Source organism: Thermobia domestica, chromosome 1 (assembly GCF_964235325.1).
Source record: "Thermobia domestica chromosome 1, izTheDome1.hap1.1, whole genome shotgun sequence".
Taxonomy (NCBI): Eukaryota; Metazoa; Arthropoda; class Insecta; order Zygentoma; family Lepismatidae; genus Thermobia; species Thermobia domestica.
This window is the reverse complement of record NC_137454.1, coordinates 216983684-216999367: the sequence shown is the minus strand read 5'-3', so window position 1 is coordinate 216999367 and position 15684 is coordinate 216983684. Positions and strand designations below refer to the sequence as shown.

General features: G+C 36.0%; 1 protein-coding gene across 2 annotated transcripts in view; it reads right to left on the bottom strand.

The window, feature by feature from the left end:
• The window catches only part of LOC145693862 (CXXC-type zinc finger protein 1-like), a 149094-nt gene extending 145311 nt beyond the window's left edge, over positions 1–3783 (bottom strand). Inside the window, exon 1 of one of the 2 annotated variants that reach the window (XM_081770052.1) lies at positions 3577–3783. In XM_081770052.1, coding sequence (XP_081626178.1) covers positions 3577–3606 — 30 coding nt within the window. In that variant the 5' untranslated portion in view covers positions 3607–3783. The remainder of the gene's footprint in view (positions 1–3576) is intronic. The other variant, XM_081770053.1, reaches the window with a different exon arrangement.
• Positions 3784–15684: the final 11901 nt, after the last annotated feature.

The window sequence follows — 15684 nt, the reverse complement described above, 5'->3', positions numbered from 1 at the left end:
CTCGTTTCTCTACAAAAAGTTTTAATTTGACATGTTTTTCAGTTTTTCGAGCAATCTGAGAGGAGGGCAGCCATTTTGGAAGGCTGTAAATCGAAGAAAAAAAAATTTTCAGCAAAATGAAAAAATATGGGTCTAATAATTTTGTATGTAGTTTCTTATTTTAAAAAATAAACTAAACCTGAGACAGTCGTGTGGACCAACCTGGACGATTTGAAATGGAATCACTCGATTACGAAACACAAATTTTAAGTTTACTTGAAATGGCCATCCAATAAATTCTAATGATCTATAAAAAGCCTAAACTATTGATGATGATTTGGAATGATCCAGACAAAGTCTCAATTAAGTGCGATATCGTCATTATAGTGATTGAAAAAGGACAAAAATAAAAAATAAAATAAAAAATCGAAACGTTTTCTTACGCGTTCCATCAAATAAATTTACGGACTTTTTAAACAGAACAATTTTAGCATAAGAATGGGTCACTTGGAACTTTATAGTATTCGACTAAAGTGGGTCAGTTCGCAACCTGTGAGGGAAGTGTGTGTGTATTGTGCAAATTTTAAGTTAGCTACTACCGCGTTAAAACAAATCAAAGGTACCATTGCTGTGATTTGTATTCGAGTCTTCATGTACTCAAATTACTTGTATTGAACCATGTGTGCCATAAACTATAATTACTCTACAAGCCTTTTATGCAACCTGTATCGAATTTTGTTCAGAAAATGCTGTATTTAGTAATTATAATGTTAAAATTGCAAGCGATGTCAGAGCAGGAAATGGGGAAGTTTCTAGAACAGATGTTCCCTTTTATAAAACTAATGAAATATATTTTACGTGCCTTGTTTTGGTTTTATTTCGTTCCTGATTCTTTTCTTCCAGTTTTTGGATTTTCTATCGTTGAAATATATTATTATCGAAACTAAGAACACAGAGTTTCAATCTTTGAGCAGTCCACTATCATGTTTGTTTATTAACCCACGTGTCGTGTAGGCGTTATAGTTTCTTTTAGTGTTCTATTGCTTGATCCTATTGTGTTTGTTTGTGTGTTTGGGTCTTGTGGGCTTATTATTTTTTGTGGCATAGAGTGTGGTGTTCTTTGAAGTCCATTTTTTTGCAATGGATAGATTACTTTGTATTGTTTGGTGTTATTGATGTTGCTGGTTAGTTTTGTTTTTTAGGGCAATTTGGGAAAATTACGACAAAATAGATTATTTGAAAATATTAATTAATCAAAATTCCATTAGCATTGAAGGATTTGTTCTAATAACATACCGCTATATTCTAAAATAATATACGTCTTGGGGGTGTGAGGTGCTCTAGCTCCCACTGTTATTTTACAATGCATATCATTGGAAGAAATAGTTTTATGCAAGTGGTATTTTGGTTAGTTAATAGTTTGAAATAGTTTACTTTGTCGTAATTTACCTAACTTGGTCTCTGGGTGGTGGATCTGGATGGACTTCTGTATTCTAGAATCTCGGCGAGGAAAAGTTTAGGAACACCATACTTTGGAAAATTTATAGGATAAGTTAAACACACTGCATATAGAGACATATTTGTAATGAACAAATTTCTGTAGACGACTGCGATGAATACTAAGTAATACCGTTGTATTTTGTTTAAACGTATAGGGCTGCTAGTGTAAAATCATCACCAGCGCTATATGACGGTTAAAATAAGTAGCTAAATACATACAGAAAGGACTATAGAATATTATCCTTCACCGGAGAAGTATTTCTGCACAGTACAAGTGTAATGTTACTAATGGGAAATCATTTTTATAAGTGCTATAGTAACTCATCACTACAAGAAAACTCCATTAAGGTACTTGTAAATGCAACAAACAACCACTAACCTAACCTACCCTACTCTACGATCAGTAATAAAAAACTTATCTGGTACGGTATCTAGTAGTATGAGGAAACAGTGTGTTTTTAATATCCACAATGTCATGCCCGCTCTTTACGGACATACTCCCAAGATGAATACTGCCCTGACTAGGGTCAGATAGCATTCGTACCCCATAGTGGCCACCTAGCACTCGTTGGATTTTGATTCTTGCACTGTAGCTATTATGACATATGTTAGGACGATGTATTTATAGATAAATCATGAAAGAATTCTAATTATTCAACAGTTATTTCTTGTGGCCTTCTTCAAATTCAATTAAGCTACGTGAAGTATTATCATGACGCCAGCGCAATTATTTTCGAGGACAATCGGAAGAAAGTTCGTGAAAAACTTATTATTTTTGACATTTATTTCGATAAGCTCCGCCTGCTTTTCAACATTACAATAATTACTTATGAATAGGTTAGTAGGGGTCCAGCTCTTTTTTTCTAAAAAAAATATTACAATTTTGGTAATTTCCGGCCATATTAGGTTAGTTTATGTTATATTATGTTAGTGTAGGGGTCCAGCACAATTTTCCAAAAAATGATAGTTTCGCTTATTTATACTAATATTGGCTTAGGTTAGGGAGTATGTTTAGCAGAAGGGGTCCAGAAGCACGTAAAAAACACAAAATTTACAGGAGAAATGAGTTTCGCTTATTTCTACTAATATTGGGTTAGGTTAGGGAGTATGCTTAGCATAAGGGGTCCAGAAGCACGTAAAAAACAAAATTTACAGGAGAAATGAATGATGTAAGTACTTCGACATAGCATAACCTAACCAAACCTTAACTAGGCCTATGGTTAGCAGGTTAGGTTAGGTCAGACTTGGTTACGTTAATTAGGTCTAAGTACTTGCATCATTCATTTCTCCTGTAAATTTTGTTTTTTACGTGCTTCTAGACCCCTTCTGCTAAACATACTCCTAAGTTACTTCAAAGTAAGGCTAGGTTTGTTTCCTTTCATTACTTAATACATACGATTTGTTTCGGCGGAGTTTATCGGAACTTAATCCTATTTTTTCAACAACTATTTCGAAATCTAAATTTAACTTCCATGGCTACATCATGTATAAAATAAGATTGTATTGGTACTGTCAGTAGCTCCCCTATAAAATTCCGGCATACGTAAGAAAACCTACTCAGTCCTGTGTTGTGACATAAAACATGTCATTTGTATATTATGCAAGTATTTTTATCGCCCCCTCTGAAGATAGTAAAAGTCAAATTTGTCGAAAGGGCAAGGCAAGGTTCTAGAACACAGGTCCCCTTCCCATTTACCTGTAATAAAGTCAGAAAACAGCGTGCCCTGCGGGGCTCTAACCAGACTTCACTCGCTGGCGCTCGCTCGGCAATACTGTGTAAATATTAAACTTGGTACAGAGAGGAACCAACCTATATGGAGGGGAACCTGTATTCTAGAACCTTTCCAAAGGGCATTATATACTTAGACCCCTATGCTCAATCTATCCCGTTAAGCTCTAACTGTATTAAAACATATTTTTACTTAGTTTGTGGAGTAGATATAACTAATGCGTATTAACAATAATTTTATCGTGTTCCTCCTGGAATACCGTACGTGTATTCGCTACTTAAATATGATAATATTATTCACTTTATAAATACTTGCAGAAGCTTAAAATCAACACTCAATTATGTTAATATGGAACTGTAACACTTACGGAGAGTCCAGTGTGATCTTTCTCGGTCATTTTGTATAAAGTAAAGTTTCCTTTTCTATCATAAAATAGTACAAAGCTTTTTTATTAGCTCCTTTGAAAATTTATACATAACAACCTCTACTAAAACAGCAGACACAAACTCGGATTTCGTTCGTAGTTCACAATTATATCGCTGTTGTTGGTGGCGCTGTTATCTTCTGAATAAGTAATTCACTGCTGCCAACTCTTATCGGCCAAATGTCGGGTAAACTCAGCTCCGAAAATCGCTAACACAGGTAATTGTCAAAGCCTAAAACCGACGTTTCTTTTTCTTTTTTTCTTTTTGCAAAACAATGTAACATGTAATAAACACAATCAATAAAATCAGGAACCAAATAAAATTAAACCTACTCGCAAAAAAACACTGTCTTCTCCTCCACACTTCCTCACACCACGACGCTGCAATCGGACAAGAAATGCTGGGGAAAATGCTACGAAATAGAGCAGGTTCTATTGACAAGAAATGCCATAGGATATGCTATGGCATGCCAAATGCTATAGCATTTTCTACTTTACACGGTAGGATATCGATGATACTATTTATGCTACGATAAATGCTTCCGTCTAAAACTAGCCTTTCAATGTTGAGGACAAAAAACATGGAAAACGTTCGAAGAAGTTCGAAGATCATAAACTGCAAGACTTGATGGACGAATAATCATTTCTAATGCAAAAATCAGCTTACAGAAGCATCACAATTTAATCAAGCAACAGTTTCCAGACGTCTATGCAATAGGGTGGTTCGTAGAAAATCAATTTTCTATTTCCGTTACGCTATAGTGCGCAAAAGTTGTCATTGGTATAGACAAGAAAAAAACCGAAAATAAAAATTTTTATTCACATATATTCCGCTCCCGCATCTCCGTTGAAATTTGAAAAATCCGGTAAAAGCATTAAATTTTCAATATTTTTTAAAACGACTAAAGAATATAGGACAACGATCCTATATAACCTAAAAGTTTCTTCAAGTATGTAAAAACAACGTTAAAATAAATAAACTATATTTATATATCTTCTGGTCGCGCATCGCTGCCAAAAATTTGCAAAATTTGAGAATTTAGCCAAATTTGAGAGTTTAACATGTTTAACATGACATGAGAGTTTAACAGAGTTTAACATGAGAGTTATTATTTTCTTAAAACAAGTAAGATAAGGACGCCACTTACCACGAACGGGTGGCTGCACTTGGAGTTCCACTACCCAAAAAGCATCCAATGATTTGGATGTATTATTTACTATTGTATTAACAAGTTTATAATTTTACATAATTCATCCCCTACAAATTTCCATTTTCCTCGTTATTTTTGTCCATTACTAATGATTTTAAACTCTGATTTATTCGGGGACTCAGTGATAAAGCGTTCAATTCTGGTGCATGGGGTCCTTGGTTCGATACCAGCTCGTACCAAATGAGATTTGTGATGGACAAATACCGTGTGGTGGGTTTTCTTGGAATTCTCCCGTTTCCTCCCACTTTGTTCATTCCACCATTTCATTCATTTCTTATCATCACCGTCTACTTTAGCCTAGCTGATTTGGATGAGAGGCAAATCACTAGTTTGGGATTTTACATGTTCGGACACATTTACCCATTCAAGCCTCCCATTGACTATTATGAATGCTGGAGAAGTTGCTAGACGTAGAGAGACAGAAAAGGAAAAGAAATACAACAATCTCCTCGACAAATTTATTTTTGCTCCAATAGCCATCGAGACCAGTGGGGCATGGGGTTCTAGAAGCCTTGATTTTATCAGAGAGATAGGTAGACGCATATCTATTGTTTCTGGAGATGTTCGTTCAGCATCCTTCTTATTACAACGTATATCCATTGCGGTCCAACGAAGCAACGTTTTGTCAGTTCTTGGTACGTTGCCGCCTGGAAGGGAACTGGAGGAGATATTTTCTAGTAGAGTAAAGCGGGGCAAAAGGCTGCACTTAATGTTCAGCGGGGAAAAAGTCCTTCAGTTAATGGGTAAAGGGACGCATAATTGTGTTTGATAATATCATAATGTAAAATGCAGACTTTTTTCCATTACAAACTAAAGTAAATATTATTATTACCTATATATATAAAATTTTAGTAGGACTTTCTCAACTCAAATCATAAATTCAACTTGAAATGATTAGTTATTGTTTCAGATCCAGAATTCAATTACAAGTCAGAAATCAGAACTTTTTGAAAAAAGTGTTGATGTCCTTCCAGATAAATAAAATGTTAAGCCTTGTCATTACAATATTTCAATTTTACATTTCATCATTCAATATCTTATGGTAAACACATTATTATTGTAGTTGTTATTTATACTATCAATTAACTTTACGTCTATATATATATTATCTGAATTTGATACTTATTCCCAAAACTCGATTATATTTACTACATTTATTTAAGGTGTGTCTCAGTAGCTTTCCGGTACAAAAAAAAAAAAAGAAAAAAACCTAACAGAATAGATGTAAATGTTCAGAAGGTAATACGCATACACATTATAAGTAGCCTTTTCGGAAGGTCAAACAAAGTTACTTTTCACATCCACATTATAGGTAGCCTTCTTTGGAAAGTCAAATAAAGTTGCTCTTCGCTAATATATATAACTGAATGACATTTCAGATATGAATGATCATCATAATCGTAAACTGATCCATTAATCTTATTTTAAGGAATAGGAAAGGGAAAAATCAACGTTCCGTGTAATACAACATAGTCACTCTTGTCACATTTATTTATATGTCCCAAACACATACTACACTATTATTTCATTTTAGTCTAAGCTTATATCTGTAGCATGTAATAAACTTGGCCTACATATTTAGCCACGGGACAACGCTACTGCAGACACTACTGACAACTATTCGATTTGAACCGAACTTCGAAGGAAAATTGTACAGAATAGGCCAATGGTAGTGTTGTGTTTCTTCATGACAAAGCTCGACCACAACTTGCTAAGTCTGTCCCGGAAACGCTGGAAGCACTGAGCTGGAATATTTTACCTCACCTCTCGCGTATTCACCAGACATAGCCCCTTCCAACTATCATATGTTACGTTCGATGGAGCATGGACTTTTCGGAACAGCGCTTCAATTCTTATGAAAAAGTGAAAAATTGGCTTGATGAACGGCTTACCCAGTAAGGTAAGGAATTCTTCCAGGAATCCGCAATTTAACTGATAGATGAGCAAAGATCGTAGTTAACGACGGACAATATTTTGAGGTTTTCTTTTTAAATAAATAAATAAATAAATGTGTTGCCGAAAAATCCTACAAGTCATGTGCTTGCACCTAATAGGTTTTATTTCTTATAGATCCCTCTCCGTATGGTCCAACCACATATGCTATACTAAACCTATTTAAAATATATAGAAATACATAAAAGTAAGAAAGGAATATTTTATGGTCACTCGATTAATATCAATGTCCAAAATTTTATCAGTGTTTGACTTCGGAAAATATATTAATGTTGCAAGATTTGAGGACACGATTGAACCATTTGTGAGTTTTAAAAAGCATGTAAAAATTACAATTATTATTTATTTGTTTATATTTTATTTTTATTTTGTTTGTTTATTATATTTTAGTTGCATGTATAAAAGTAAGTGCTATTGGCAATCATAACGGAATCCCAGATGATAACTGAGGAGCTTAGTTTCAAAATGCAGTTTGTCCATTATGTTTCGTTTCGAGAAATTCACGAAAAACGTGTATCTCAACTATCGATATACCTGGAGTGGAGCGAAAGTTGTTGGCTATAGTATTTGGAGATATCGATGATAGAAGTAAACAGTAGAAAGGAAAATAATACTGACTCAAGAATAAAGTGACTTACGGAGCATTGTTGTCTGGATAAGTTGCATTTTGACCCAAAGTCAAGGACTTGTTGCATTTTGAAAATAACGTCAAGTGAGTCATAAAACGTAAGCTGAATAGCCTTTCAACCATTGACTCTTCTGTTCGGGTGATTATGTTACCTGTATTTTAAAGATAAGTTTGTACGTTTTGTACGTAAACATTATGATTGTTATTATCTTTTTTATAGTAATGTTTTTTATTGCTACACAAAGTTAATACACCCAAATCGTACAAATAGGCTACAATATTCAAAAACACAAAAGAGGTGATTGATATAAAAATGCTTCAGTGGCAAATACATGTTTTCCGTGAAAGTAACATCAATGTCTGTGTAAAAACTAATGTTACTTATGAGTATAACAAAACTTTTATATCTTCAAATGCGAACTCCCAGGTCATCATCAAGGCATTTACATTCCTCTTCTGGATCACATGTTGTAGTGCCAACCTGTAGTATTTCACAATACCATTTTAACTTTTCAATCTTCGACCATTCCGTTCCAAATTGGAGGTTAAGCAATTTCTTGACGTCGGCAATCTTTTCTGGCTTCAAATGGCTCTTGCATTGAAGTTCGTCTGGTTCCTGTACAGATGTCATCCGTTTTCCTCTCCGTAATACTGAGGAGAATTTTTTGGAAGGATCACCAAACCCGAACGTGGGTTCCATTTTGATCAAGAGCTTCATATTATCTGTTTCAATGTCCTTCGTCAATATGATTCTCTTCATTTCACTGATGCCGTCAACTTTCCTAAAATATTCGGTCAACTGCTTGTAATCTTTCACATTCCAGTCCTTAATAATATGACCTTCCCCGTTTTTAAATATATATTATTATAGTCAGGGACGTGTAGTGCATATTACCGCTGTTACCGGCGGTAACGGTAAAAATATTAGTTTTTCGTTGTTTTCATATATCTTCAAATTTCATTACCGACATGGGAAGATGTTTTACATTCTCCTTTTTCTTTCTTTCTTTCTTTCTTTCTTTAAAAAAAAAGTTTGGATGGCCTATGCTTCATTTACATTGTGAACGAATGCAACATGCCAACACCAAATAGGAGCATACTGTTGTTGATACCGCAGATTTCAGAGGTAACGCGAATCCCGATAGCGTTCTTTCACTCCAGAAGCACCTTATAGCGTGCCAGCCAGAAGCATCCTGCGAGCTCGTATTTGGACTTTCGGAATAGCCCTTATGTTACCGTTCGGCTGAGTGGAACAGGAAAAAATAGGAACGTTCCCTGTCAAAACAAGGAGAATCTAGAATATCATCAACATGTATATTCTACTCACCGCCCGCTTAGGAGTCTATTCGCTCTCCTCTCGCTGTAGAGGATCGAGCGGGCGGTAACTCTACTATACTGTTTCGTTTGCTTCCCCATTCTAAGGATAGAAACTTGGCTGTAATTTCAGTATTCATAAGGTTATTTCACTGTCTTAACACAACAGCATACAATTTCGGACAAATATAAGTAGCAGGTTTTTCATACTAATAGCATTTAACACGTGCTACTCTGAGACTGATGTTCCTGTGCATTATTTATATGTTAATGTATCATTTTTACACGACTTTTGTATGTTAATACGTTATCTTTATTTTGAACCAAAGTAAACCTATATTAAATTTTTGTTAGAATATCCTATGGAATATATTCTTCTTGTTCACTGTTGCTGTATTATTCAAATTTAAAGTTTCTCATTGAATGTTAATTTGAGCTTACGGGCATTATTTATTTTTTTAAATGAGATTTTATTTCTGTTTAAACGGTATATATAAATTTAGATGGTTATCTCATGCCTGAAGGAGCAAAGATATTGTCAGTTCCTGAAATGTCATTAAATATATAGAAATGCCTATCGATGAAACACATTGTGCTATATGGGAACTGTTTCAAGAGCAAGTGGGAATAGTAATAATTAGAGCGAAGCAGAGATGTTGCCCGCGCTGCTTCCAATTCGAGTAATTATTATTATTTAGGATTTATGGCAATTAAGTTGAAAATATTTTGTTTTTAATTTAGTATAGAAAACTTTCGATGCAACAAATTTCCAACTCTAGCCGCTAGCCTACTAGTTGAATTTGCACTTTGATGCAGTTTGATGTGTTGAAAAAGAACTGTGCAATCGTCTTCATCGTTTCGCAGTTTGACTGTCTGACTAATTTTCAATACGGAAAACTTGTTGCTCAAACATACAATGAAACTCCAGTTATGGTTGGTGAGGTAGGGAACTGCAGCCTCTTGTTAATTATATTTTCATTCTTATGCCCATAGACTTAATTTAGTTTTAGAAAAGTCCGTTGATTATACAAAAGGGCACGATTCCATGCATTTTCACACGGTGCAATCTCGCACGGTGCTCATTATCGAGCAATTTCACACGGTCCTGGTTATCGCATTAATCAGTCAGCAGGTGTGGTGCATTTTCACACGGTCCATCTGCAATCACGTGATTCACCCTGAAACTCCTTTCACTACAAGGGGAGGGAGGACAGAACAAGTATGAACTAAGTAAGAACAGAGAAAGAGCAAATACAAGTTAAATATGAACAATTGCAATTAATACTAGAGAAGCTAGAAAAAAGAAAAAATAACAAACACACGTTATAATAAAGAAGAGGAAAATAATTACAAAAATAAAATAAAACTAATAACGAAAATAATAGCAAATTAAAGTACATGAAAATAAAAATTCAGAAAAACAAATAATCTTGCGAAAACAGACTAAAATGTGTTACTGGTTTCCACTCCAAATTGATATCGTCTCTGCAGGTCGACTTTCAAGGCATTCTGCGGCTAAGTTGATCAAGATCTCTATTTTCGGAAATAATGTATGGACAATAAAGTCATTCTCCACAGCAAAGAATAAAATAAGCACTTTGTTAATGAAGTCGGAACCCATTGTTTAAAAATAGAAAGATGAGTTAAATAAACTTTTATTTTGTGATTATTCTTTTCCTGTTACTGCTTAGTTATCTCTGCAGGTGCGTATGGCCATGGTACACCTGTGAATCATGTCATTGGAGGGTGGGGGATAAATAGGGTATAGAAGAATCGCCCTTGATGTCTAATTCCTTAATTTTAGTGTTTTCGTTGTTGGGTGAACATAGTGATTCAACGTAGAAATGGAGTTTATAACAACTAGCAGAGGTAATCGTCTCTTATTTCATGCAGGGTTCCAGTACTGCATGCAGAGAGAAAACAGGGATCATACAGTATGGGTAAGTATCGTATTAATAGAATTAGGATTTTCTGTAAAAATTCATGTTTCCTTTTTTTATGTTCTTAATTTCTTTTCTTTTTTGGGGGGGGGGCACGAAGGCTTCATATAATATGACTAGACATCGGATTTTTATGCAAATGCATTGTTTGCTCGTATGCATCTCTGTTAAATTTGGTAGGGGTTTCTAGAAATAATAATATAGTCCGAATTTGAAGCTTTGTAGTGCATATAAATGCACATTTCAAAGGTTAGAGCATATATTAGTACTCAAGAGCATATTCAGCACATTTTATAAGTTTTTATTTCAGATGTATGCTTACAACATGGAATAAATCCAGTTTTAGTTTATATTTTCAATACATTTACATGCCTATGCAACGGAAGGGCTTTTTGCATGAGAAGATGGAAGAATTTGAAAGATGGAAGATGGAAGATGGAGGGTTTGAAACCAGCACTGAAGGAAAGCGAACAATGTTTTTTTGACGGAACGTTCAAGAGTTCCGGTAAGTATTTTTCCCAGTTATACACCATACATGCAGACATAGGAAGCACACATGATAAGACACTGGTTGTACCGGTCTTGTATGCATTGTTGCCAGATAAAACAGAGCGAACATACGAACAACTGTTTACATTTCTTAAAACGTGGTCTGGCCAGAACGAACCTCGAGTGTTAAAAATAGATTTTGAACTTGTTGCAATCAATGCGTTGCGTGCAGTGTTTCCCAATTCACAGATTTCCGGCTGCCATTACCATTTCAACCAGAGTATCTGGCGGAAGATTCAGAGTATAGGTCTCGTCGAAGAATACCTCCACAATGAAGATGTACGCCATCATGTTCGCATGTGTAGTGCATTGGCATTAATATCAACAAGCAGGATCGATGAAGGTTGGCTCACCGTCATGGAGGACTGTCCATCTGGCCAGAAAATCGAAATGTTCAACGATTATTTCATTGAACAATGGATGGATAATCCAAATGTTCCAAGAGAAATATGGAACTGCAACGGTCAAAGGCACAGAACAAACAACCCAGTGGAGGGTTGGCACAATAAGTTAAATCGCACCATATCTAAGAGTACACCACATATCTTTGAGCTTGTGAGTGTATTAAAACCAGATGCGACAGCTAGTTTTCATGCTTTCGCGAGACAGGGCTTAGACTGCAATTCGGAGAAGCGTAGAAAATTCACTTACATCCGTCTTGACGAACGATTGCAATTAGTCCTGGAGAAGCTAGAAAATGGCGCAGACCTTAAAAATTGCTTGAGAAGCTTGAGCTATCTCCAAAAGCTAAGATAATGGGCTATGAACTGTAAAAATGGGTTGACGACGTACAAAAGTAGAAGGTTCCATCTTAACGACGTGCTGTTCGCTCGGAAAATAACAAGATGACAAGGTTCTTCTTAGAACCGCCTTGGAGTATGGAGCTAATATTGTGTGTTGTCGTGGCTAAAATTTCGACCAAACTTTTTGCGGTGTTTTTGCAAACACCCTGTACTCCACGACAAAGTTCTCCCTTGTATAACCTACGAGAACTTGTGTAAATCAATTGCTATGTGAGTATCAACCAGATCTATTCTCAAATTTCTTCACTTACTAATCTAGAGGAACAACTTTATTTCTTAAAAACTCTTGGAAGCCGAGAGGTATTCAGAAATAGATGTCTGTCGCATTCTGCTCCAGACACCCTTCCCAACCAACTACGAGACGATAAGATTATTCTTTTTTTCTCTCTCTCTCTCTTTTCCCCTTTAAAACAACTTCTCTGTTTCCCGGTGAATCATCAGTCTGATATTAATGTTACCAAACCCTCTTAGAGTCTTAGTTCTGATATGACTCCTTATTCTATATTTAGCGCTGACTTCATACTTTCGCAGCTGCTAGATTGACCCTTGAACCGATTATTAGTAAGGGACTTGTGTCACCCTTTTCTTGTATAATGTTGTGTAATTTTAACTGGTTTTAGTTGGAACCCATATCTGTATTTTTTTCTTCTTTTTGTGAAGGTGTGTGCGTTCTGGAAACTCTCTATACGATATCAGAAATGTCGCGCGCCTATCATAAGTAGGATGAGATCACCTCTAGCCAATCAGAATTCACCAAGTGTTCCGAACCATTACATCATTTACATCCAACCAGATTCTAAAGAATTTTTCCTAAACGATTGCACAATCGGTCGTAACATTGAGTCATCTTAGATTGACACATAAAACCTCGGGGATGATCTTTCGGTTGGTCAATTACCACCAAGCAGTCGAAGAGCACATAGTCCGTGCTTCTCTCTCTCTCCCCTCGTGGGGGAGGGCCGTCCTCTGCACTCTTCGCAGAGAGAGACTGTCACTAATTTATTGGTAACCTAGTTTTATTTTCCTAGTGCAGTATAGTGAAATTCATTTCTGGTGAACTTATACAACACCAACCAGTGCTGTGTTTATTATTCGGCGTGATGACCGATTCCACGCCAAGTATTGTGAGTAAGTACTGTTTCTTCCTTAGCTCTCCAGAGAGCCATTTACCCTTACTCAAGACTTAAATTCTTCCACAGACTAAATTAATTACTTCGCCCTAATTTCGTTGAACTGTTTCCTGGACGCCGTCACACCTGTGTGTACAAATTGTGGATATGTAGAAACCTGTAACTGAATCTTGCTTAGTAAATTATAGTGATCCTATTTAATGTTTGATATTTTGGTCTGTAAATAAACTGAACTCTTTCATAATAAATAACTCGCAACATAATCATACTGCTTCCATATTATTATTACTATAACAGACCATATAAAATCCTCTATCTCTCTCATCTATCGAGAGACGCCTCCGCTAAGATCACGCACTGCGATTAAGTGGTAAGACACCTTACAGTGGATCGTTGTGAGAGTAAATCTACTGATATTCTAGATCCTAGTTCTGTCTGTTCCTGGGGACCTCCGTCCCCCTTTCAAGGGACTACCAATGAGCCTGGTAAGTCAAGATCCTGTCCCGACAGAGATGCCAGATGCCGACCTCCACTCTGAACCATCCACAGGTAAGAGTAACATCTTTTCAGCCAATCCGCTCGGGCTATCAACTACCGCTACTAGTTTGCCAACTCCAAGAGATTAATGTAGTGAAGGAGTTAATTGCGTCATCTGTGATTAAAATGTGTAATTTGATTTGCAGTAGTGTTGTGTGTCGCCAGTGCATAGTGTAAGAGGGCTTTGGTAGGAAAGTGCCTCTTAGTGTACATCATGTGTTCCTTACTCGTTTGTTCATCTCAACGAACCGACTTCCTATCCTTGCGGCTTTTCAATATGTTCTTTGTAATGTAGTAATTCATTTGATCAAGGGGAGTCGCTTCCTCAATCGGCTTAATATTTAGTATATAAATGGATATTCTTAAGCCCTAGTAAATCACTTGATAGAATAAAAAAATGATCCTTGGTTCTAATCGTTTGGTCGTTCAACTAACCTAACTGCTGTAACTGCCCATTTGCTTGAACCCTGTCAATACTAACGAGGCGCACTTTTACTTTGTTGTTTAGTCCGCCCCTCGTGATGTCATCATTTATAGCGGGATGTGTTTGACCTCCCTCTCTCTCTTGATTTATAAATTTAGAAGTGTTTCTATTAGTCACTTGCGTGGCCATACCTAAATTATAGATATTATTATGTATTTCTTTAACTAATAATGTATCTGAGTAGACATCACGGCGGACAGTTTAACACTAAATATCTTTCTGTAAAATTGCAATATAACCCCTGCCGGGTTAAGGAGTTATTGCGCCTCCCTCTCTCTGTTTGATGTACTAATCTGTAAGTGATTCTTTTAGCCACTTGTGTGGCCAGACGATAATTATAGATATTCTTCTATGTATTTCATTAACTATTAAGATGTCTAAGTGAACATCCCGACGGACAGTTAAGTACTAAGTATCTCTCGGTGATATTGTAATATAACCTCTGTCGGGTTACTGAATTATTGTGCCACTCTTGGCTTGAACGACCCTTCTCGTACTGAGACCGTCGTCTCAGACTTAATATCATAAATCACACCGCTCCCTGTCCAGACCACTGCTATCGGTGTGATCAGAGAATTATTATTTATTCGTATTAATTGAGTTTATTACTTTGATACTGTCTCAAGAACCTCGTAATATTTTGTAATATTGAGGAAGCGACTGTTTGACGAGCCTTTTGCCTTTCACGCAAGGACGGGTGTAACCTTATCAAGATCAGATTGTTATTAGAAAAATCCTACCGGTGGTTCCGCTTGAGCTCGAACCCCTGACGGGTTCTGGCGGCGCTACATAAATGGTTTAGCAGCAGTGAGATTCGATTATTAGCTCGTCATCTAAAAATGTGTTAATTGGTATTGTTTTATATCATCTTATGTTGCGTTTGTAAATGACAAAGCAGGAGTTATTTATATTATTAGTTTCATTGTGTTATATTGTTTGCTTAGGGTCACATCTATATTCTAGATGAGTAACGTATAATTTAATGTTTAAATTGTGTTAATTGAAATGACAGGTTTCCTATTAAGTTGCTTGAAATTTAAATCTAAAAGTAAACATTTTGTGTTAATGTGTTGCGTTGGGCAAATGCCCCCTTCTACCCTGAAAGTTTAGCTATCATTTTGCTTGTTCTAGAGAAGTCAATGAGGGAAGGAAAAAGAAACAGTCCATATATCCAAAGAATAGTTCGTTCCTTTTTCTTCAACACAGAGAGAAAACATCTGTTCTCTGTTAGTTCCCCCAGCTGGGCAAAACAAAAAAAAGAAAAGAATATATATATATATCTATATATTTTGTGAAAAGAAAAAGTGAGAAAAAGGAAATGTGTTGGTTAACATTCCTCGGTTGTGTACTGCCTTAGTATTCAAAAAACTGTAGGGAAAAATATCAACACAATACCTTGAGAAGGTTTATGGCGCCAAAATACGGAACAGATACTTTCTTCTCCACCTATCGAGATGAAAGCTATTCCGTTCTGTATTCAAAGCTTCTCAACGTATTCTGAG